Source organism: Mus musculus, chromosome 8 (genome assembly GCF_000001635.26).
Source record: "Mus musculus strain C57BL/6J chromosome 8, GRCm38.p6 C57BL/6J".
Classification (NCBI taxonomy): Eukaryota; Metazoa; Chordata; class Mammalia; order Rodentia; family Muridae; genus Mus; species Mus musculus.
The window spans coordinates 111,277,458-111,299,532 of NC_000074.6; the positions used below are offsets into that span (position 1 = coordinate 111,277,458).

The 22,075-nt window shown below is 42.0% G+C and overlaps 1 protein-coding gene across 1 annotated transcript in view; it reads right to left on the reverse strand.

The window, feature by feature from the left end:
• Rfwd3 (ring finger and WD repeat domain 3) overlaps nucleotides 1–22,075 on the reverse strand; it is a 29,279-nt gene that overhangs the window by 6,514 nt on the left and 690 nt on the right. Inside the window, exons 2-10 of the mRNA NM_146218.4 lie at nucleotides 19,678–20,185; nucleotides 16,534–16,718; nucleotides 13,414–13,481; nucleotides 10,772–10,954; nucleotides 10,601–10,692; nucleotides 5,818–5,932; nucleotides 5,060–5,288; nucleotides 2,429–2,579; nucleotides 738–914 (exon numbers count right to left, since the gene is read on the reverse strand). Of these exons, the coding sequence (NP_666330.2) occupies nucleotides 738–914; nucleotides 2,429–2,579; nucleotides 5,060–5,288; nucleotides 5,818–5,932; nucleotides 10,601–10,692; nucleotides 10,772–10,954; nucleotides 13,414–13,481; nucleotides 16,534–16,718; nucleotides 19,678–20,185 (1,708 nt within the window). The remainder of the gene's footprint in view (nucleotides 1–737; nucleotides 915–2,428; nucleotides 2,580–5,059; nucleotides 5,289–5,817; nucleotides 5,933–10,600; nucleotides 10,693–10,771; nucleotides 10,955–13,413; nucleotides 13,482–16,533; nucleotides 16,719–19,677; nucleotides 20,186–22,075) is intronic.

The following is a 22,075-nucleotide window of genomic DNA, read 5'->3' on the forward strand; positions in this document are numbered from 1 at the left end:
TTGGCTGTCCTGGAACTGGCTCTGTATACCAGACTGGCCTCAAATTCAGAGATCTGCCTGCCTCTGCCTCCCTGGGATTAAAGGTGTGTGCTTCCACCATTGGCTGGCCAAAAAACAAACAAACAAACCAACCAACCAACCAAACCAAACCAAACCAAACCAAACCAACCTCTCTTTTTCTCCCCTTCAAGACAGGGCTTTCTCTGTGTAGCCCTGTCCTGGTTATCCTGGAACCTGCTAGCCTCCAATATTCGCTTGTCTCTGCCTCCTGAGCTTTGTGTGGGATTAAAAGTGTGCACCACAATGCCTAGCTTGGATTAGTTTCTAAATTTCCTTAGTCTCTACCAGTTTATGATCAACACTATATGCTAAGACACTTTTCACAAACACCATCCTACAGATCACATTCCTATGAATTTGATTATGCACAGTTATCCAAGCAAAACCATTCTCTTCTTTTTTTCTTTTCCTTGTCTTTTTTTATTTTTTTAGTGAGACAGGGTTTCCCTGTACAGCCCTGACTGTCCTGGAACTCACAGAGATCGGTCTGCCTCCCCACTGCTGAGAATAAACGTGTGCACCACCATACCCAGCCTCACAATTCTACTGACTCTGAAGTGAGAAAGTACCAGACCTTAGATTGCTGGTCAACTGTGGATATGCTTTAAGGAAAGAACTAATACAGTAGCAATCTATAAAGAACGCTGTGACCTACCTAAAGATAGAGTTCTACTTACCTGGCTTTCTGAGGAACTAATTCCTGAATATAGGTGTTTGTGTTCCGTAAGTCATAGATCAGAATTGAACCACTGGCTAGTCCAGCATAGACGTAATTGTTTTCGTCAAGACACCAGCAGCAGCTCCAGACAGGACGCCCAGTGTTGTAAGTCTGCACCACAGTATTTGTTTCTAGGCTGTGAAGAGATCATTACCACTCTACATTAAGAAAATCATGTATATAACGGTGATAATATTTAATAATAAAACATTTCACAAAACTGTACTTACTTTCTCTGTAGTTAAATGTAGTTAATTGTCACAGAGAGCAATGCAAGTTAGTAAAAACTGTAAGGAAAACCAAAACTCTAATCCAATCACCCAGATGTATCCAGTAACAATGCATCCCCCCACCCCACCCCAGACCTTTTGAGATGCTAGGCAGTGAGCCTAGGGCTAATGGTAGGCAAGCATTTCATCACTGAGCAACATCTCTAGCTTCTCCTTACCCCTACTGTTGTTTTGAGACAGGGTCTCACTGCTTAGCCCTGGCTGGCCTAGAACTTGATAAGTAGACCTGATTAGCTTTGATTTCCCCACACACACTGCCATCCCAACATCTATACAACACTGCTCTCGTTCAAACAGTTTAATATGTACTTTAAAATGAAGAGATGGGTTAGAAGTCAACAGCGCCTGTTGTTCTTGGGAGAGGATGGGATTCAATTCCTAGCACTCACATGGGGACTATCAACTATCTGGAACTCCAGTTCAGTTCCGGAGGACCTGATGCCCTCTTCTTGCCTCTACAAGTACTGCCTGCAGGTGGTACATAGCAGACATGAGGAAAACACACGCACACACTCACTCAAGCACGCACGCGCACACACACACACAAAATTCTAAATGGAATTTTAAAAAATTAGGATAGCCCAGCCTTTTTGCAGGCCTACAATACCAGCTATTCAAAAGGAAGGACAATTACAAGGTCAAGGCCAGTCTAGGTAAATTACTATGAGCCTCAGAGCAAATAATGAAAATGACATGGACAGAGCTATGATAGAATGCTGATCATTTCAGACCAGGCTCAATCTGAAGTACTATAAAAACCAACAAATACAATTCAGGTTACCGCACATTTACTTAGTGACCTGCTAAGTCGCCTTTTTAAATTTTTTTTCCCCTTTTTTTGTCCAGTCTCATGCATCTTGGGTTGGCCTTAGTCCCAATCCTCATGCCGCTACCTTTCAGGGGCTGGAATTACAGGTACCTGCTACCACAACCCCTCAATTTATGTCTACTTTTCTGTCTTTGTTTTTAGACAGGGTCTAACTCTGTAGTTCAGGCTGTCCTGTAATTCAACAAGTAGTTCAGGCTAACCTCAAACACATGGTAACCCTCATGCCCGTCAGGACCCTGAGTGCTAGGATTACAGGTGTCAGTCACTACACAGGGCTTAAAGACTTTGATTTTATTCATTTACTTACTTTGAGATGGTCTAGTTACATAGCTCTGATTGTCCTAGAACTCACTATAGATCAGCCTAAAATTTGTAACAGCTCTACCTGCCTCTTGAGGCTGGGTTTAAAGGTATGTGTCTGGCTGCTTATGTACTTATAAAAGAAGACAATAAGAGAACTACGTGCATCCTAACACTAAGATTAATTTGATGTACAGTGGCCCGGGCACCATCTTTCCCTTGACCCCTTACCTGGTCAGCTTAATAGTGCAGTCAAGGGAGGCAGACAGGAGCAAGCCTTTGGACTGACTGCTGAAAGATAATCCACGAATCTGCTTGTTGTGCATAGGAATATACTGACTGCTCTTCATGTTGGCAGTACTCAACATCTTAACACCAAAGCCTACCAAAGAAGAAAGTTAAAACAGGGATATAAAAGTAAGTCACAGCAAATAGAATTGTCTTCAAAGTAATTAGCACCTTTCAAAACGAATTGCTTACCTTTCTTGGAATCCAAGTCCCTAGGAAACAGCTCGTCATACAATGAAAATGAGCATTTCCCTAAGTTATACTTTTTTTTTTTTTGGTTTTGAGACAGGGTTTCTCTGTATAGCCCTGGCTGTCCTGGAACTCACTCTGTAGATAAGGCTGGCCTCGAACTCAGAGGTCTGCCTGCCTCTTTCTCGAGTGCTGAGATCAAAGGCATGTGTCACCATGATAACAAGCACCTTAGGGCTATACTTTATACACCCAGCAATAAACTATCAGTTTACATAAAAATATGGATCGTAAAAAAAAAAATTAAAGCATAAGCTGTATGTCACCATTTATATAAGGTTCTAGAAGGTGTACTGACAAAAGGCAGATCAGTGGCTGCCTGTGAGTGAGTAAAAGGAGAAAAGATAGACAAAAGACATTACAAATTTATACGATTTAATTTTATGACACTTGTAATTTAGTAAAGTTTTGAGACAGGTGGGCATGGTAGGATATAACTACAATTCAAGCATTACTAAAAGTTTGAGACCAGTGAGGTCTATATAGTAAGACCTAGTCTCAAAGAGTTCTTTGGACAAATATCAAGCATACTATCAACAAAAAGAGGTAATTCAAGATTCAAGGACAAGAGCAATAAAGAACTGAGATAAGGGGCTGGAGAAATTCAGATGTCAAGTTTTACTTAAGACTCATTTATAGTTGCCAGGTGTAGTGGCGCACGCCTTTAATCTCGGCACTCGGGAGGCAGAGGCAGGCGGATTTCTGAGTTTGAGGCCAGCCTGGTCTACAAAGTGGGTTCCAGGACAGCCAGGGCTACACAGAGAAACCCTGTCTCGAAACCCCCCCCCCCAAAAAGATTCATTTATAATTATGCTTTGCTTACATGTATGATGTATACCATGGGCACACCTAGTGCCCTTAGGAAGCAAGAAAAAGGGTGGTAGATCTCCTGGGACGGGAATTACAGGTTGTGATGGTTGTGAGCCGCCCGCCATGTGGGTGCCTGGGAATTGAACCCAGGTCCTCTGGAAGAGCAGTTAATGAACTTTACCACCTCTCCAGCCCTAGTTTTGGGTGCGGGTATATGCACATGAATGTGGGTGCCCATGGAAGCCAGAAGAGAGCATTGGATTCCCTGGAGCTAGAAGTGGCATTATAGGTGGTTGTGAGCCACTTAACACAGGTGCTCAGCTTTAAACTATCAAACTTCAAGAGTACCACTTTCCTGTTTGAAAGAGCTCCGAACCACCGGGTTATCTCTTCAGCTCCCCATTAATAAAATGACTACTATATTCTGTAAATTCTCTTATTCACAATTAAAAATATTAAATTGTATTTAAATTTGAATTAATTCTTTGGGCAGCTTTAAAAAAAAAAAAAAAAAAAAAAAGCCGGGTGTGGTGGCGCACACCTTTAATCCCAGCACTCGGGAGGCAGAGGCAAGCGGATTTCTGAGTTCGAGGCGAGCCTGGTCTACAAAGTGAGTTCCAGGACAGCCAGGGCTATACAGAGAAAACCCTGTCTGGAAAAACCAAAAAAAAAAACCAAAACAGATTCAGATTCATTTGCACTGGGATTTTTTTGTTTGTTTGGTTTTTTTTTTTTTTTTTTTTCACTCCTTGAACTCAGAAATCCGCCTGCCTCTGCCTCTGAGTGCTGGGATTAAAGGCGTGCGCCACCATGCCTGGCTTGCAAATCAATCTGTAATGCAAATGACACACAGGGTATATTTTTTCTTCTTGGACTGCAGCAGTGACAAAGGACACTTCCACCTACATCCTCTCTCAGGATAACACTGCTACTGGTATTGGTAATTTGCAAAGTAAAACCAATATTTGTGGAAGATTTTTTTTTTTTAAAGAATAGCAGAAGGCTATGCAGTGATTAAAGAACTACTTGTAGCTGAAAGAGACATTTTTCTATTTGTTCCAGACAGGAACAGGATCTCACTGTGTACACCACAGTGGCCTAACTTGTGCCTCACCTTCCTGAATGCTGCCGCTACAAATGTGACAGCAGACCCAGCTATTAAAGATATGGTCTTTTGTTTTGAGACAGGATCTCTTTATGTAGCCTAACTTTCTTGGAACTTGCTACATAGAACAGGCTGGCTTGGCCTGGAACTCATAGAGATCTGTCTATGCCTGCCTCTTAGGTGCTGGGATTAAAGGCATGTGCCAACATGCCAAGCTATGAAAGGCATCTTTGTAGCATCTGAAGCACTTGCATTAAACTAACAGACAGACAGCAAACCGACAGAGAGACAAACAAAAGTGAGTTGGTAGCCTGTTACCAGTACTTAATCACCACTGAGTCCAAGATCCTTCCGAAAGGGAAGGGAGGGAAGTAGTACATAATGATGATCTCAGAGAGTGAGTTGTTTACCTGGAAGAAAGGAGGCCTGAGGGGAGGGCTGGGAGGCCACCAGGCAGCTCAGACCATCACAATAGGCCAAGATTCGGCATTTTCCCGTCTGAGATATGGTGAAGGTCTTTTCTGAGCTGTATTTGCCTGGGCTCTGGCTGGAGGACAGGCATTTCCCACAAAGTGCTTTCGAGCGACTGCACTGCTGCGCAGCTGAGTTCTGATGCCGCACAACAAACTTTTCCAAGTCCTACAACATAAAAGATGCTATAAGTGAATGCTTCCCCTCTTCTTTGGGTTTCTTTCTTCTTTTTGTCCCCCTCCCCACCCCTACCCCCAACCCCACCCCTGGCACCCCCAAGACAGTTTCTCTGTGTAGCCCTGGCCATACTGGAATTTACTCCATTGACCAAGCTGGCCTCAAACTCACAGAGATCTGCCTACCTCTGCTTCCCAACTGCTAGGATTAAAGGTGAGTGCCACCACCACCCAGCTAGAATGATTTCTTGATTGGATAAAAGATTTCTTGCCAATCACGAAAACGACACGACTCTCAACTGAATTTCAGAGTAACTGAAACTCAGTATTAAGTAACTGAACTAAAGAAAGTAAATATTAGGGTAAAGAAATCTTTAATGGTTGCTATGTCTGAAGCCCTGGGTTTGGGGTAAATGTCCTATCATTGAGATAAACCTAAGTAATATTTAGGTTCTTCTTAAACTGCCCTTCTTTTGAATTCTGATTCCAGAAGTTTTCTGAATTAGGAAGGACAAACTCACCTGGACACGGCTATTGAGTTTAGTGCACTTATCAATAAGGACCTGAAGCTGGAGCCGGCACTGTGCAGACTCTAACTCAGCTTGCTTCCTGAGCATTTGCTCATTCAGTAAGTCACTAGAAGGGAAAAGCCAGGGACAGAGGAGCATTAGGAGAGCTGCAGAAGACGTCCCAGCAAGCCGACACAGTAAGCTCATATTGTGATACACACACTTTACTATAAGCATGTCATTGCAGTTCAATAAAGCACAAAATAATCTCTTTAGTAGCACGTGGGGCTAAACAGCCAGCCCACTGGTTAAAAGCAAGCAATGGAAGCCAGAAATAGGACTTCTACTACAGAATGGAGACTAAAAATAGCATAGGAAAATGAGGGAGAGAACCAATTCACTGCTTTGAGCTAAGACAAATTACAAAAAATTAAACTTGAAAGATTAAAAAAAAAAAACAAACCAAGATTATCTATTGGAGTAAGGGAAAAATCAACTAATGTTGGTTATCACAAAGTATGCAAACTAAATAGCAATCAAGTTAACAGCACTAAAAAGGCTAAAGCTTTAAAAGACAAGGAAGTTTACACTGAGCAAATGCTAACAAAAGGCCAATTAGAATAAACGCAAAATGCATGAATAGGTACAAAAAAATAACATTACACAACCATAAATTTGCATACACTTAAAGATAATTTCAAAATAAGAAACACAAAAACAAGAACAATATTTCACTTGACTGAAACAGCAGAGAAAACGATATGAAAGCGGCAATGACAAGTCACTCATTTATTTATGAGAAATTCAAATGAGCAGGAAAATGTTGGCATATGCTTATAATACTACTAACTAAGGAGAGTCTGAGGGAGGGGGAATCACGTAAGCTTAGAAATTAAGAGTCATTCCTGGGCTACAGAGACTTTAGTTCAAAGCAAAGACAACAGAAGAAACACTATATTAAGAGGGCTGGCTGGAGAGATGGTTCAGCAGTTAAGAGCACCAACTGCTCTTCCAGAGGTCCTGAGTTCAATTCCCAGCAACCACATGGTGGCTCACAACCATCTGTAACGGGATCTGATGCCCTCTTCTTGTGTGTCTAAAGACACCGATGTACTCACATTAAAAAAAAAAAAAAAAAAAAAGAAGGCTGGAGAGATGGTTCAGCAATGAAAGGCATTTATTACTCTTACACAGGACCAGGGTTTAGTTTCCAGGACCTACATGGCAGCTCACACTTGTCTGAACTCCAATTCTAGGGGTTCTGCTGCCCTCTCCTGTCCTTTGAGAATACCAGGCACACACATACTCATGCTGACCAAATACCCATCCTATGTATATTACATAAAGAATCGTTAAGAGAGACAAGGTTGGGGGGGGGGGGGGATTTCAGAATTATCCTTGTCTACCAAGAGCAAGGCCAGCTGGACTCAGTAAGACCATGTCTCCAAACAACAAAGGAAAACAAAAAGCCAGGCCATGGAACAAAATGCTTGAGTTAGCAATAAAAATTTTGTGCAAAAAGAACACAGTAAGCTGGGCGTGGTGGTACACGCCTTTAATCCCAGCCCTCAGGAGGCAGAGGCGGGCAGATTTCTGAGTTCCAGGACAGCCAGGGCTATACAGAGAAACCCTGTCTCGAAAAAAAACCAAAAACCAAACCAAAACAAACAAACAAAAAACCACCACAGTGTCTAGTAAATCACACTATAGCAGTTGATAATCCATGATATTAGACCTCAGAGTTAAAAGCGTCTTTGACAAACACAAATTTAAGAGATCACTCAGGGCTACATCGTGATCATGGAAGCCAACTCAGGCTGAGCCTGGTGGTACAGCTACTCAGGAGGCATGAAGGTCACCAATGAGTGGCTTCTTTTGTCTACAATGTGAGTTCCAGAGCAGCCTAGACAATGTGGAGACCATCCCAAACAACAACAAAATGCCCCCACAATACTTAAAAAGCAGACTTCTTTGCAGATTGCCCGAGTTGCTCTCCAAGAGAACTCATGGGCTCTAGTCAGTGATCTAGCCATCTTCAGAGCAGCTGTGACTTCAGAAAAGCACAACAAGGCCTCTTTGCACGGACTGACTTTTCATAAAGGCCTAAAACAAAAATGGCAAAAAGTAGGATTCAATAGTACAAAGGTGCAGTGTGGGGTCCCAGGACAGCCAAGGAGGGCCTCAAGGAGAAAACCTGACTTACAAAAATGTAGTCACAATGTTTTTATTGACATGTGTGCACTTTAACCACTTTTGCAATGTCTATTATTATGCTACAATGGTATCAGTTTACTCAACTAGTTAATCTACTTGAGCTAGATTATTAGCAACATAAATCATTTTCAACTAAACCTTTGCAAATATACTTTTTTAAAGAACTACTTTACGGGAGCAGGATAACTACGCATTTGCACTTGACAGCTATAAACTAACCTTTCTCATTGAGGTGACCAGATCTCAACAAGGAACACCTTGAGGAAAGATTTGTTTTGGCTCTCAGCATATGGTGACAGCATGAGGTGACGCTGAGAGGGAAGGCATGGCAACAGGTGGCTCCCTGACAGCTCACTTACATCTCTGCCATCAGGAAGTGGAGGGGTCAAGCTAGGTTAACTTTTTTGAGTAGGTTAACTCCTGAGGCCCGCCCTACCCAGTGAATCATTCTGGCAGCCAATCCTGGCTTCTTAAAGGTTTCATGGCCTCTCAAATGGCACCACCAGCTCTAAGTATTTAAACATTCAAACTTTACCAGTAAAATGTGAATAATCATATCCGAAACTTTCTCAATGGTGGATATTTTAAACTTAAGTCTTCCTTTTCTTTATAGAGACAGGGTGTATGTGGTACAGGAAGTGTGGAACTTGCTGGACATTGTTACTTTCTTTTGTTCTTGTCCTAGATGAATCCCAGGGCTGTGTGTGTGCCAGCCAAGTGCCACTGAGCTGGGTCTCCAGTCTCGGCCTCAGACGTGTGATTCACCTGCTTCTTTGCCTATGAACATGTCACCATTTGGGGAAAAAAATTGTATTATATGAGAATGTGGGTGATTGTGTGCCACACCACATACGTGTGGAAATCATAGGGTAACTTTGCGAGTGGGTTTTCTCTCTACCAGGGGTTCTAGGGTTCTAACAATCAAATTCAGGTCATTATGCTTGTACAGAGAGGGCTTGCATCCACTGAGCCATGTCTCGGAAGACAGGGTTTCTCTTTATAGCCCTAGCTGTCTCCTTGCTCTGTAGACCAGGCTGGCCTTGAACTTAAGAGATATATCTGCCTCTGCCTTACTTCCTGGCTATTAGCAACTATTCAGAGTAGAGTCTACGATGGCTTTGTTCTTTTTTTTTCTCCCATGCACTCTATGTGCAAACTTCACTTAACAGATCTTCTGAAAGAAAGCTATTTTAAGGGGAAGAGTGACACACAATCAAAAGCAGAAACACGCCAAGCCGGACATAGTGGTGTGCACTGGTAATTCTAGCCCTGGAGAGACAAAGGCAAGAGGATCACTGGTAGTTCCAGGTCAACCCAGGCTAAGAGTCTGACCGTCTCAAAATACAAACAAAACATGAAATACGGTGAAATTTTTTTTCCTTTGAGCTTCAGTCTCAGGAATCCTAGGCTGACCTTGAACTCTTTTCTCTGTGTAGCCCTGGCTGTCCTGGATCTCACTCTGTAGACCAGGCTGGCCTCGAACTCAGAAATCTGCCTGCCTCTGCCTCCCAAGTGCTGGGATTAAAGGCGCAAGCCACCACGCCCTGCACCAAGCTGCTATACTTCCAACCCTAGCCTCACATTTTAATTTTATTTTTGGAAATAGGGTCAATGTAGCTATGACTATCCTAGTACCAGACTGGCCTCAAACCCACAGAGATCTGCCTGGCTCTGCCTCCTGAGTTCTGGGATTAAAAGCATGAGACACCAGGCCTACCTCCTAGTTTTTTTGGGTTTTGTTTGCTTTGCTGTCTTAGAAATCACTCTGTAGACCAGGCTGGCCTCAAACTCAGAGATCTGCCTGCCTGCCTCTGCCTCCCAACTGCTGGGATTAAAGGCGTGTTCCACCCCACCACCCGGCTCTAGCCTCACATGTTTAATGTTGTATAAACAACAAATCATGCAGAATGTGATTATATAAGTAACTGTCTGAGACTATAATGTCACTGATTCTCACAGATCCCAAGTCAGAAGTAGGTAAAACCCCAGAGTCATAACAAAAGTAGACTGATAATTTCCTTATCAAACATGCTTAAAAAGAAGCAAAAGGAGTTGGGCAGTGGTGGTACACATTTCTAACAGCACTCAGGAGGCTGAGGCAGAGGCAGTGGGCAGATCTCTGAGTTCGAGGCACCAGTCTGGTCTACATAATGAGTTCTAGGACAGCCAGAGCTACACAGTGAAACCCTGTCTTGAAAAACAAAACAAAACAAAAACAAAAGCAGCAGGAAAAAGACTCTAGCCAGGCAGCTTTTCATCTTTTTTTTTTTTTTTTAAAGATTTACTTATTTATTATATGTAATAAGTACACTGTAGCTGTCTTCAGACACTCCAGAAGAGGGCATCAGATTTCGTTACGGATGGTTGTGAGCCACCATGTGGTTGCTGGGATTTGAACTCTGGACCTTCAGAAGAGCAGTCGGTGCTCTTAACCACTGAGTCATCTCGCCAGCCCTTTTTATCTATTTTTAAGACTTTCTGTTCTGTCCTTCCACCATACAGGACCTGGGTCTTTGATCTGCTCAGGAAGGTTTGGGAGTGCATGCCTTTATCCACTGAGCTGTCACCAGCCCTCACTTACCTTTTCATGCGCTCCTGTTCACTAGTGTCCAAAGCTCGCAGGGATCGGGCATAAATGACAACGATGTCACTGTGCTTGGCTTTCTTGTTGCACTAAAGAGTCCAATGAGACACAATCAATATGGTTCTAGGAATTCTGACTTAAGACACAGTCCTCCTTTAGGGCCCTTACCTGAGGACATTTTCGTGTTTGTCCTTTGAGCCATTTAGAAATGCATCTAAATCCAAAGAGGTGCCCACAGCGTAGCGCTGAGATCCGGTGGTCCCCAGCATTGGTCCATTGTTCCAAACATATTGTGCAAGTTTCACCTTCCTCATCTTCCATAGCAGATAGCATGTTGGGCTTCTGGGGAGACTGCCAGATGGAAAGTGAAACGAGTTCAAATAAGTACATAAGTTTATAAACCTGAACAAAAAGCTGCACAAAGAATGTACAACACTTACCAAATTCATGTCATTCTTATAAAATATAATCTGATAAAATACACGTTGTATACTATAGGTAACATCTGCTTCTAGGGGGCGGGGGTGGGGATGGGGGTGTCTGAGGTGGAGCCTTAAACATTCTCAGCATGTCTTCTACCACCAAGCTACATGCCAGCAATACTGATTTTTCTTTGCCTTTGTTGAGAAAGGGCCTGAATACAGAACCATACCGGATTCAAATCAGACTTTCTCACCTTGTGCACCTCACATCTGGCACACTTTCTGTTTTCTTTCTTTCTTCCTTTCTCTTCTTTCATTCACTCATTCATTCATTCATTCATTCATTCAGTATGGAGTTAAAAAGACACCTTTTAGGGGTTGGTTCTCTGTTTACCAAGTGGGTCTCCAGAGTGCCTTTACCAGTAGAAGGCTAAAGAAATCTACTAATTTTGACTTTACCCATCTTTGATTCTCTTTTTGTTCCAAAGCTACAGAAAGTGAAGCAAGCCGGGCAGTGGTGGCGCACGCCTTTAATCCTAGCACTCGGGAGGCAGAGGCAGGTGGATTTCTGAGTTCAAGGCCAGCCTGGTCTACAGAAGAGTTCCAAGACAGCCGAAGCTACACAGAGAAACCCTGTCTCAAAAAACCATGCTAAAAAAAAAAAAAAAAAAAAGAAAGTGAAGCAAAACCACTCTGGTAGGTACCATGACAACCAACAACAGGTAGTAGGTGGGCTCTTTTTTACTTTCTGGAAACAGGCTCTTGCTATACAGCCTAGTCTAGCACTGAACCATGTGCACCACCATGCCCCTCTTCAAATTTATGGCTTCTTTGTTGCCTGCCTGTGTGACGGTGTCAGATCCCCTGGAACTGGAGTTAGAGATAGCTATGAGCTGCCATATGGGTGCTGGGAAATGAACCCAGGTCCTCTGGAAGAGCATCTCTCCAACCCACTTATTGTTCTTTGTCTAGGGTTGAAGCCTCATTCACTAGCATTCCCTCTTCCACATTAGCATGTCTATTAATGTCATCCTTGTTCAAGAGGTTCTTTATATGTGCAAAAACAAACTGATCATCAATTCATACAGCCATAAAATATTCAGCTCATTCCAGTCAAAGGAAGATAAGAGACCATAAAAATCTTACAAAATATAAACACTGATCAATAAGCAATCATTTACAGATACTAACTGCAACTCAAGAAACTACTTTTTATTTATTAGACTGGCATAAATGGCTGCCTGATAATACCAAGTACTACTGGGAGGTTTCCACCCCTGGATGTGTCAGCATTTGGGAGGCTGAGAAAGGAGCATTGCTGCAAACTCACAGACACCCTGAGCCACTTCCTGAACCAGCCAGGAGTCAAGAGGGAGACCTTGTCTCAAAGGGAAAAGAAAACCGGACATGCTTATCGGTGCTTCAATAGCTTGCATAAATTTCCAAAGGCACATTCGTTGGTCACATCAAAAGTAAAACATCTTTCCTTTTATATGGCAACCTCTGCTATAAATAAATCTCATGACTATACTCACTACAATTTGTTAAGGTAACTATATAAAGTCTTGACTTATACGAGAAAATGTTTAAAAGGCGGGGAGGGGGACCCCAACAGGGAGTAGACTAAAATGTGTCCTGTGACAGCAAACAACAGATAGTAAAGCAAGGCCTGTCTGGGCTGCCTAGCAAAACTGTCTGAAACAAAAAATAACAGTGCAAGGTTGGGTGGTGCATGCCTTCAATGGGAGGCAAAGGCAGGGGGATTTCTGTGAATTCCAGACCAGCCAGGTCTATACAGTGAGATCCAGGTAAAGTCAGGACCTCATAGTGAAATCGTGACTCCAACAACAGGCTTTTTTCTTTTTTTAATCACAATGTAATCACATTCTGCTTGAATATTAAAAACTTCATTTATCTCACTTTTTAACTGGCATTTAACACCTTGTTAGGTTACTCTCAAATATCCCTAATTTTTTTTTTTTTTTTTTTTTGGTTTTTCGAGACAGGGAGGAAACAATCATGACTGGGCAGCGGTGGCCTTTAATCCCAGCAGTTGGGAGGCAGAGGGGGGCAGATCTCTGAGTCTGAAGGCAGCCTGGTTTACAGAGTGAGTTCCAGGACAGCAGAGGAGCAATCGCATGGTAAATGACTGAAATTGAGACCGTGTCTGCATCTCACCCACAGAGCCTGGAAAGCTTTCCAACTTAACCTGAAGCCTCATGTAACATTGAAATCTTAACCTACATTTAAAAGGATGTTCACGTTGGATGTGGTGGCACATGCTTGCAACCCTTGCGCTTAGTAGGTCAAGAACAGAGGATCCCCATTTAAAAGCCAAACTAACTTCAGGCAAGACCTTTTATCAGGACAACAATAGCGTTAGGTTACCTCTTTAGGGACTGCATCATCTCCTGTGACAGATGTAGCTTCTTGGTCTGTTGCGATAACTCCTTGTTCTATAAAGTTGTATGTATCCAGACACAGGAGCGGAGACCATATATAAAAGACACAAGTTAGCTATGAGAGACTAGCAGGAGAGAGCCTCACTGCAGCTATCCATCTGAAGTCATAGTATTTATAGTATTCTTGAAAATTTTAATATTGGTTATTTATTATTACTATCTACTTATTTTGCATATTCCATAAGTAGACAAAATTCACAAGTATCCAGCCCTCAATTTAAAAAGCAACTCAGGTGTTAAGAGAGACAGCTTAGTAGCTAGAGCCCTGGTTGCTTTTGCTCACAGCCATCCTAACTTCAGTTCCAGGGAACACGGTACCCTCTTGGGTAGCAGGCATACACATAATACACTCATATATAGATAACCCATTTATACAAATAAAATTAATCTAAAGAATATAAAAGCCTCACAAAGTCTAAGCCCTGCCCCACTGTTTTTGTGTAGATTCAAATGCCAGACAAACTTTAAACTGTGAATACACTTTTTTTTTTTCCTAGACAGGGTTTCTCTGCATATCCCTGGCTGTCCTGGAACTCACCCTGTAGACCAAGCTGGCCTCGAACTCAGAAATCCTCCTGCCTCTGCCTCCCAAGTGCTGGGATCAAAGGCGTGCGCCACCACGCCCGGCTTGTGAATACACTTGTAAAATTCTTTACAATACCACTAAGGACTTTTCCCCCCAATTTAAACAACTGTATTATTAACACTCCTTGAAAAATTAATAGTAATTTGTTACTATCACCTAACAATAGGTAAGCTAGTTTATATTACAGTTGTTCTGTACAGCTGACTAATTCTTGTCCTTTTCACTGCAGTTTTACAAGTCTTCCAAACTCACTCTCTTCCTCTTTGCTACGGACATGGAGAGACCTGGCCACGCACTTCCTACACCGCCAGCTTCTTGGACTTGGCTGACGATTTACTGCTTTACTTTCACATTAGTTTGACCTTGAGAGCAACATGGCCACCATCACATTCTAGCTCAACACAGTTCTAGGACCCAGGCAGAGTGCCAAACATTTTTAATGCCCTGCCACTTAGGAAAACATGCAGGGTCACTTCAGCCCAAATCTGAAGCTGGCCTTGTCAACTGAGAAATAACTCATCTACAAATAAAACCTTCGTATTACTTCAGGAAGATTCCGTGCGTTCACTCACTGTCATTTCCATTTTGACTTGCAGGCCTACCCAGCCTCTAAACAACTCTAAACAATCCTTTCTGGATACTTTATATAATGAATAGAATCACAGAAATTATTTATGCTATACACTGTTCTATTTTTAAGACACTGACATTTTTGTGTTTTGCTGTTACTAGATGCCAAGGTTTTCCTTACTTGAGCCTTGGTTTCATTAACTACGCTTTGCTCTAACAGCAGAATGGCTTCATCCTTTTTGGTATGCCTTTGTGTGCATACACGCCCAGCCTTGACACTGCTCCTAAGACGCCATCCACCTCCTTATCTCTTCTGTCTGTCTTCTCTAGAGATAAGGTCTAACTATGAGACTGGTCTTGAACTTGTGAGCCTCCTGCCCATCCTCTTCAGCAAGTGACTACCAGCACGTGTGAACTACAACTAGCCCATTCTATATACTAATCTGATTCACTTGAAAACTATTCTCTTTCATTGTGTAAATAACAAATCCAACCAATTTCAATGTTTTTCAGCTCACTATCCAGTTGTAACCACATAAGTCTTTTTTTTTTTTTTTTTTAAATGAAAGTTCTGCCGGGCGGTATTTGAAGTCATAAAATGGCGATTTCTCTCTCGGTGTTACAATACCAGCTAGATTTGTTTTTTTTTCTACTTAAAAACAAAATCAGGATCTGAAGAAATGACTCAGCGATTAAGAACATAATGCTGCTCTTGCAGAGTATCAGGGTTCAGTTCCCAGCAGCCACATGGTGACTCACATCCATCTATATCTCTAGTCCCAGAGAATCCAATGCCCTCTTCCCACCTCTTTGACCACAGACATGTACATGGTACACATACATATGTATAGGCAAAGCACTCATAAACATAATAATATAATAAAAATTTTTTAAAAATCTAAATATATTTTCTACAGTAAAAAGATACTGAAAGATACATCTGTGTATCAGGAGGTTTTAAATGTAATCAAGACATCTACTTCAATGGTTTCTGTTTACCTACTGCTAAATAAAATCCATTTACATAATACCTAACACTATACCAAGACTAGAAAGTCACAACTGAGACTGCTGAATTTATCATTTTTTCTTTTTTTTAAAGATTAATTTATTATTATATCTAAGAACACCGTAGCTATCTTCAGATGTACCAGAAGAGGGTGTTAGATCTCATGACAGATGGTTGTGAGCCACCATGTGGTTGTTGTGATTTGAACTCAGGACCTCTGGAAGAGCAGTCAGTGCTCTTCACCGCTGAGCCATCTCACCAGCCCATCACTTTTTTTCTTTTGAGGTAGTCCAACTATACAGCCTAACCTGACCCTGATTCACATCCCCTACAAATGATATTATCGACTTTTGTGCCAACAACACAAGTAAACAGAACTTTTAAATATACAACCTACTCTCTCAAATGTACCAAAGTGACTAAGGCAATGCTATCTTGTCCTGGCTCTATTTTGTGTCTGCTCAAACAATTAAATGTTTGTGCAAGCCAAAACATAAAACTAAAACAACCAGAGGAAGCATACTCAAACACTGCTAAGCTCTGCAAAAAAGATCAATGTTTCAAAGTTCTAACACAGATGTAATTGTGGTTTTTGACTTTTAAAATGATGTACCCCTGAATTTTGGCATTGAGATATACTCTGGCCATTGTTAATGGACTCTTACATTCACAACTGGCTTCATTAGCGTGGTTGTTGGTGACTATCTTGGGTGGATCATTTCAGAATAAAAAACAGAAAGGGAATGCCATTACACAGGGACTGACTTGTTGGAACATAAAGCACAAAAAACTAAGAGTTTATTTAACATCATCATAGCCAGTGAAATTTATCTATGCTTTATGGATTTTAGTTTTGTCAATACAAATCTAGAAAAACAGACCTGGAATGTTGGCTTCAGGTTCTTCTGCCTGGACAACAACCTCTTCATCCTCTGCAGAGCCATCGCTGTCAGAGTCAGTGCCTGACGGTGGATTCCTGGTCTCTGAATCATGAGCAGCGGGTAGTGGGTAAGGCTGAGACCTGCTTACCTGAAAGTAGGCATATAGTGGTGTATGTGGCACATACCTGTATGTGTATAGAGACAAAAGAATCACGGCACAATGGGTCATCCATGCAAGAACAATCAATGACAGTGTCAAGGAAAATCCTAGTTACTTCAGTCTATTTCCAGGCCGTTAAATGCTTCCACTGAAAGCTGAGTGAATCCTAACAGATCATAGGACAGGAGAGACGGCTCAACAGGTAACAGCGCTTGTGCTTACAGAGGACCTGGGGTGGTTCCCAGCACCCACATAGCAGCTCACAACTATCTGTAACTCCAGATTAGATCTGATGCCCCTCCTGGCTTTGATGGGCACTAGGCATACATGTTGTATATATATATACACTCACAGGCAAACACTTGGGCACTCGGAAACAAATGTAACTGGGCTAAAAAGATGGCTTAGTGGTTAAGAGTATTTAATTGGTCTTCCAGACCAAAGAAGCAGGGCTCAGTTCCCTGCCACCACGTGGGGGCTCACAATCATCTATAACTAGTTCTAGGAGATCCAATACCTCTGGCTTCCTTGGGTACCTGGACTCTCATGTGCACACCTCCACACAGCCCTCCACATAGACACACAATTTAAAATAATAAAAATAAATTATTAATATATATGTGTGTATATATATATATATATATATATATATCTTTAAAAAAAAAGAAAAAAGAAAAAGACCAGATTAGGCAAATAATGGTTACATATACTCCTTTTTCCACTCAATTACAGGGTCTTTAGGAGCCTAACCACCAAACAGATCACATAGAAAGGATTCTCTCAGAACAGGCTTTGTATTCCAACAGCACTGAGTTCCCCATGGTGGCTGTCCAACAGACTGTTTTTAAGGATAGGGAACACTACAAAAAGCATGGAGAATCACTTGCTATTCTTTACTAGTCACTCCCTATGTTACTACAGGCATTTGGCTAATTCTCAGTTCTGAAAACTTAATTCGAACTTTACTAACTCCTTTACTATTCTAAGGAGAAATTTTCCCAGTCCTATTCTGCCTTTTGTTTTGTTTTGTACAATCCTGGCTGTCCTGGAACTTGCTAAACTGGCCTTGAACTCACAGGATCCTTCAGGCCCTGCCTCCCAAGTGCTGCAAGTGCTGGGTGGCATGCGCCCCCCACAGCCTGGCATATTCTGCTATTTTTTGGTACAGTGTTAGCATGCATAAGGTCCAGAGGTCCTAAGGTGGATCTCTGGCTCCAACCCTAAAGAATCTCATAAGAACATTGTGTCCTTCCATCCCCTTTTCTTTGAAAAAACAAAACAGGGTCTCATCAAGCAGCCCCAAATAGGTTGGCCTTGAACTCTGAGGTCCACCTGCCTCTGCCTCCCAAGTGCTGGTATTAAAAACAAGTATCACCATATCCAGGTTTTTTTTCTTTCTTTTTTACATTGGCTTTTAACTTGCTATGTAGCCAAGGATGACCTTGAATTTCTGACCCCCGATCTACTTTCCCAGAGCTAAGATTAAATGGTATGCACCACCATTCCTAATTCAGTGTTGCTGGGAATCAAATCCAGGACTTAGTGTGTAGCAAGCAAACTTCTACCAAGTTGGCTACAGTCTTAAAACTAAGAAATCCTTTTTATCTGTTCTTAACTAAGCGTAGTTCTTTTGTTTGTTTATTTTTTGTTTTAAGACAAGGTATCCTCATTATGTAGACCAGGCTGGCCTCCAACTCAGAGATCCTCCTGACTCCACCTCCCACGTGCTGGGATTAAAAGAATGCACCACACCTGGCTGACCCCTTCTTTTTTTTTTTTTTTTTTTTTTTAAAAACTCGTGTGGCGGGCTGGTGAGATGGCTCAGTGGGTAAGAGCACCCGACTGCTCTTCCGAAGGTCAGGAGTTCAAATCCCAGCAACCACATGGTGGCTCACAACCATCCGATCACGAGATCTGACTCCCTCTTCTGGAGTGTCTGAAGACAACTACATAGTGTACTTACATATAATAAATAAATAAAAAAAAAAAAAAAAAAAAAAAAAACTCGTGTGGCATTTTGCCTGCATGTATATCTGTGCACCACCTGAATGAATGCAGTACAAAGGCCAGAAGAGAGACATCTGATCCTTTGGAACTGAGGGTAGAGACAGTTGTTATCTGTCATGTGAGTACTAGGAATTACACCCTGGTTCTTTGGAAGAGCAGCCACTGGTCTTTTTTTGTTGTTGATGTTTCGAGACAGGGTTTCTCTGTACTGCCCTGGCTGTCCTGGAACTCACTCTGTAGACCAGGCTGGCCTCGAACTCAGAAATCTGCCTGCCTCTGCCTCCCGAGTGCTGGGATTAGAGGCATGCGCCACCCCATGATTTAACTTAGTTATTTGATTTTGATTTTTTGAGACAGGATTTATGTAGATCATGCTAACTTCAAACCCAGAGATCTGCCTGCCAAGTGCTAAGATTAAAGGCATGCACCACCATACATTAAAAAAAAAAAAAAAAAAATCTTAAAAGCCGAGGGCGTACACCATGGCTGGGAAGCTCAGGGTAAGTCACCTGCCATCCAAACTCAGGGACCAGAATTCAAATACTCAGAACATGTGTAAACACAAGGATGGCCACTTGTAACTCAGGAAGACAAGAGATTCCCTGAGCAAGCTAGCTATTTAAACTAGCCATATGGGAGAGTTCTAGGTTCAACTGAGACCCCTCCTCAACACCCGTGCATACACAGGCATGCACACAGCTCATATACGCATTTGAAAACATTTTTAATTGAAAACTAAAAGAGGTCAACTATTAAAAGATACTGTTGCTGATAAACTTGCCTCTAGTGTTCAAAGCACGCCATTGAGACCCAACTCAATACTAAATGAAATAAACAAAGCAAGCACTAATTTTATCTGACCTACCAGGATGTGGGAATTCTGAAAAGTTAACCTTGGTGGCACTGGGGATGTGACCAGAATCTGAGCCTGAGAGTGGTACCTCAGAGTGGCATCAATCCCTTAATTCATATTTTACCTGCCATTGTCTTGCCTCTGAGACTCTCCAGCTCTGGCCCTCAAAATGGGTGCCATCCTCCTCCTTGTTCTTATTGGCCCCACACTGTGGTCTGCAGGTGGAGGTCTCAGCAATTCCAGCATGTTATGAAGCCTCTGCAGCCCGCTGATGAAGTTGTTCATTGAAACGGATCTAGCAGCTCCGGCGGTTGGGTTAGCACCAGATCCCTGACTAGGCTCCTCTGAAGTTCCAGGATTGACAACCTCCATATTTTCTTCTGAGGGCTGTACTTCCTCCGTCAAATCAATGGATGCTGGTGGCAGAGGCTGTAGAGTGGGCAGTCCATCTTGGCTGCTGACCACTTCAGCAGGGGCAGGCTGAACATGTGCTCCACCTTGGCTATTGGCCAGTTCAGCAGGGGCAGGCTGGAGAGGTGCCCCATTGCTGACGACTTCAGTTGGAGTAGCTGGTTCTATAGTACCCTCTAATGGTCCCTGAAGATGACTGTATATCACTTCATGATCCATCTCTGGGGATACAGTATTTATAAAACATATTAGTAAAATAGGTTTAAAAAATGTTATGGAGTTGACATGTCTTTCAGAATTTCTGTTTAAGATCTTTTATTAGCAAAACAAGGGTTAAAAATAAAATCCCAATAGTAAAAAATGTTTTGGCAACCAACTCTGAACCATAGAAGATCACCATGAACTCAGGGCCAGCCTGGGCTAAAGAATAAGACTTTATACCCAAAACCAAACCAAACCATTTACAACCATTTTCCTATAAGCACGGTTCCAAAAGAAAAAGGCCAAAATAATAATGAGGCTTAATTATTGGATACAAAAGTAATCCCCCAGAAACCTAGCAACAGTGTCTCCAACTGCATATAGACATTTACCAAAAACAAATATAACACTGTATGTAGCAGGTAACAGTTAACCTTTCATAGCATCAAAAGTGACAAAGGACAAACAGAAATGTCACTTTTTGGTCATGTGGTGCTGGGAGACTGAATGCAGGGCCCTGCACACACTAAGCATATGGCCCACCACCTGGCACCTATCTGCTTTCAGCCAGGCCACAGAAGACATTCTCACAAGCAGACATGTTTGTACTTATAACATTTAAATGTGAGGAAAAACCCGAAAGTGAGACTAGGGGTTGCAGCTTAGCACTAACCTAGCATACACAAGGCCTTTGGATTTATCCCAGCACATATGCAATTGCAACAAAGCCAAGATGGCTGGACTTGGTGACATATTGTAATCCTAGCCCCTAGAGGGTGAAGTCAGAGGCAGGAGAATGGCAAACTGTACTCGCCCGAACTACAATGCAGGTTTCCAAACAGCCTGAGCTATTTAGCAGGGTCTCATTTTAAGAAATAATTTTTAAAAAGATTTATTTATTTTATGAATATGAGTACACTATTGCTGTCTTCAGACACACCAGAAGAAGGGCATCAGATCTCATTAGGGTGGTTGTGAGCCACCATGTGGTTGCTGGGATTTGAACTCAGGACCTTTGGAAGAGCAGTTAGTGGCTCTTAACCACTGAGCCATCTCTCCAGCCCTTAAGAAATAAATTTAATTAACTAAAAAATAAAGTCTAAGATTCATTAGACCTGAGTAATAAATGCAGGTTTTTTTTCTTATTCTAATTTTTAGCACTGTTCAGTATTTTAAAATAAAACTTCCTTCCATGGCATGTCTAGAGAGCAACCAGTTCTGATTTCAACTAGAAGGTAACAGCAGTGAAGTTCACACAGCATCCATTGACTGTCACTGCTGGTGCTAAATAATACTGATCGTGTCTTCCACTTCTCAAAAACACAAGGAAAAAAAGTCCAAAATGATAAACCAAAAGCTACAATCAAGAATATACCAGGAGCTGTTCACTACTAAAACTCTAGCAGACTTCTAGAAAAGAATCTTATCAATTTTAAATTTTTATGCAAAAAAGGTGATAGGCTTTAAAAATTAAGCTCTTCACTACTCAAAAATATGTGAACTGATGCTTTTAATATGGCTCTAAAGTTTAACGACATCCTCACAAGAATTATCTTTTAAAAATAGCTCCCCCCCCCCATACTCCTTGCATATTTCCTCAAAACTGTAATTCCATCATTAGAGAGAGAGAGGAGGATTGCCTCAAGTTTGAGAGCAGTCCGGATTCCAGAGGGGGACTGTCACAAATAAGCATGCCTAAGTTAGGTCTAGATGCACTTAACTGTCCTCTCTGAACAGTGCTTCTTACAGGCTGCTATTTAAAGTTTACAATTTAGTTCCTCAATCACACACACACACACACACACACACACATCCAAAAACAAAACACGTTCCCCAAATCCTGGGCTCGTGCTCGTATGAGCCCCTTCTTTAAGTGACACAAACGCTAGTCCGATGGCCCCGAAAAGTCA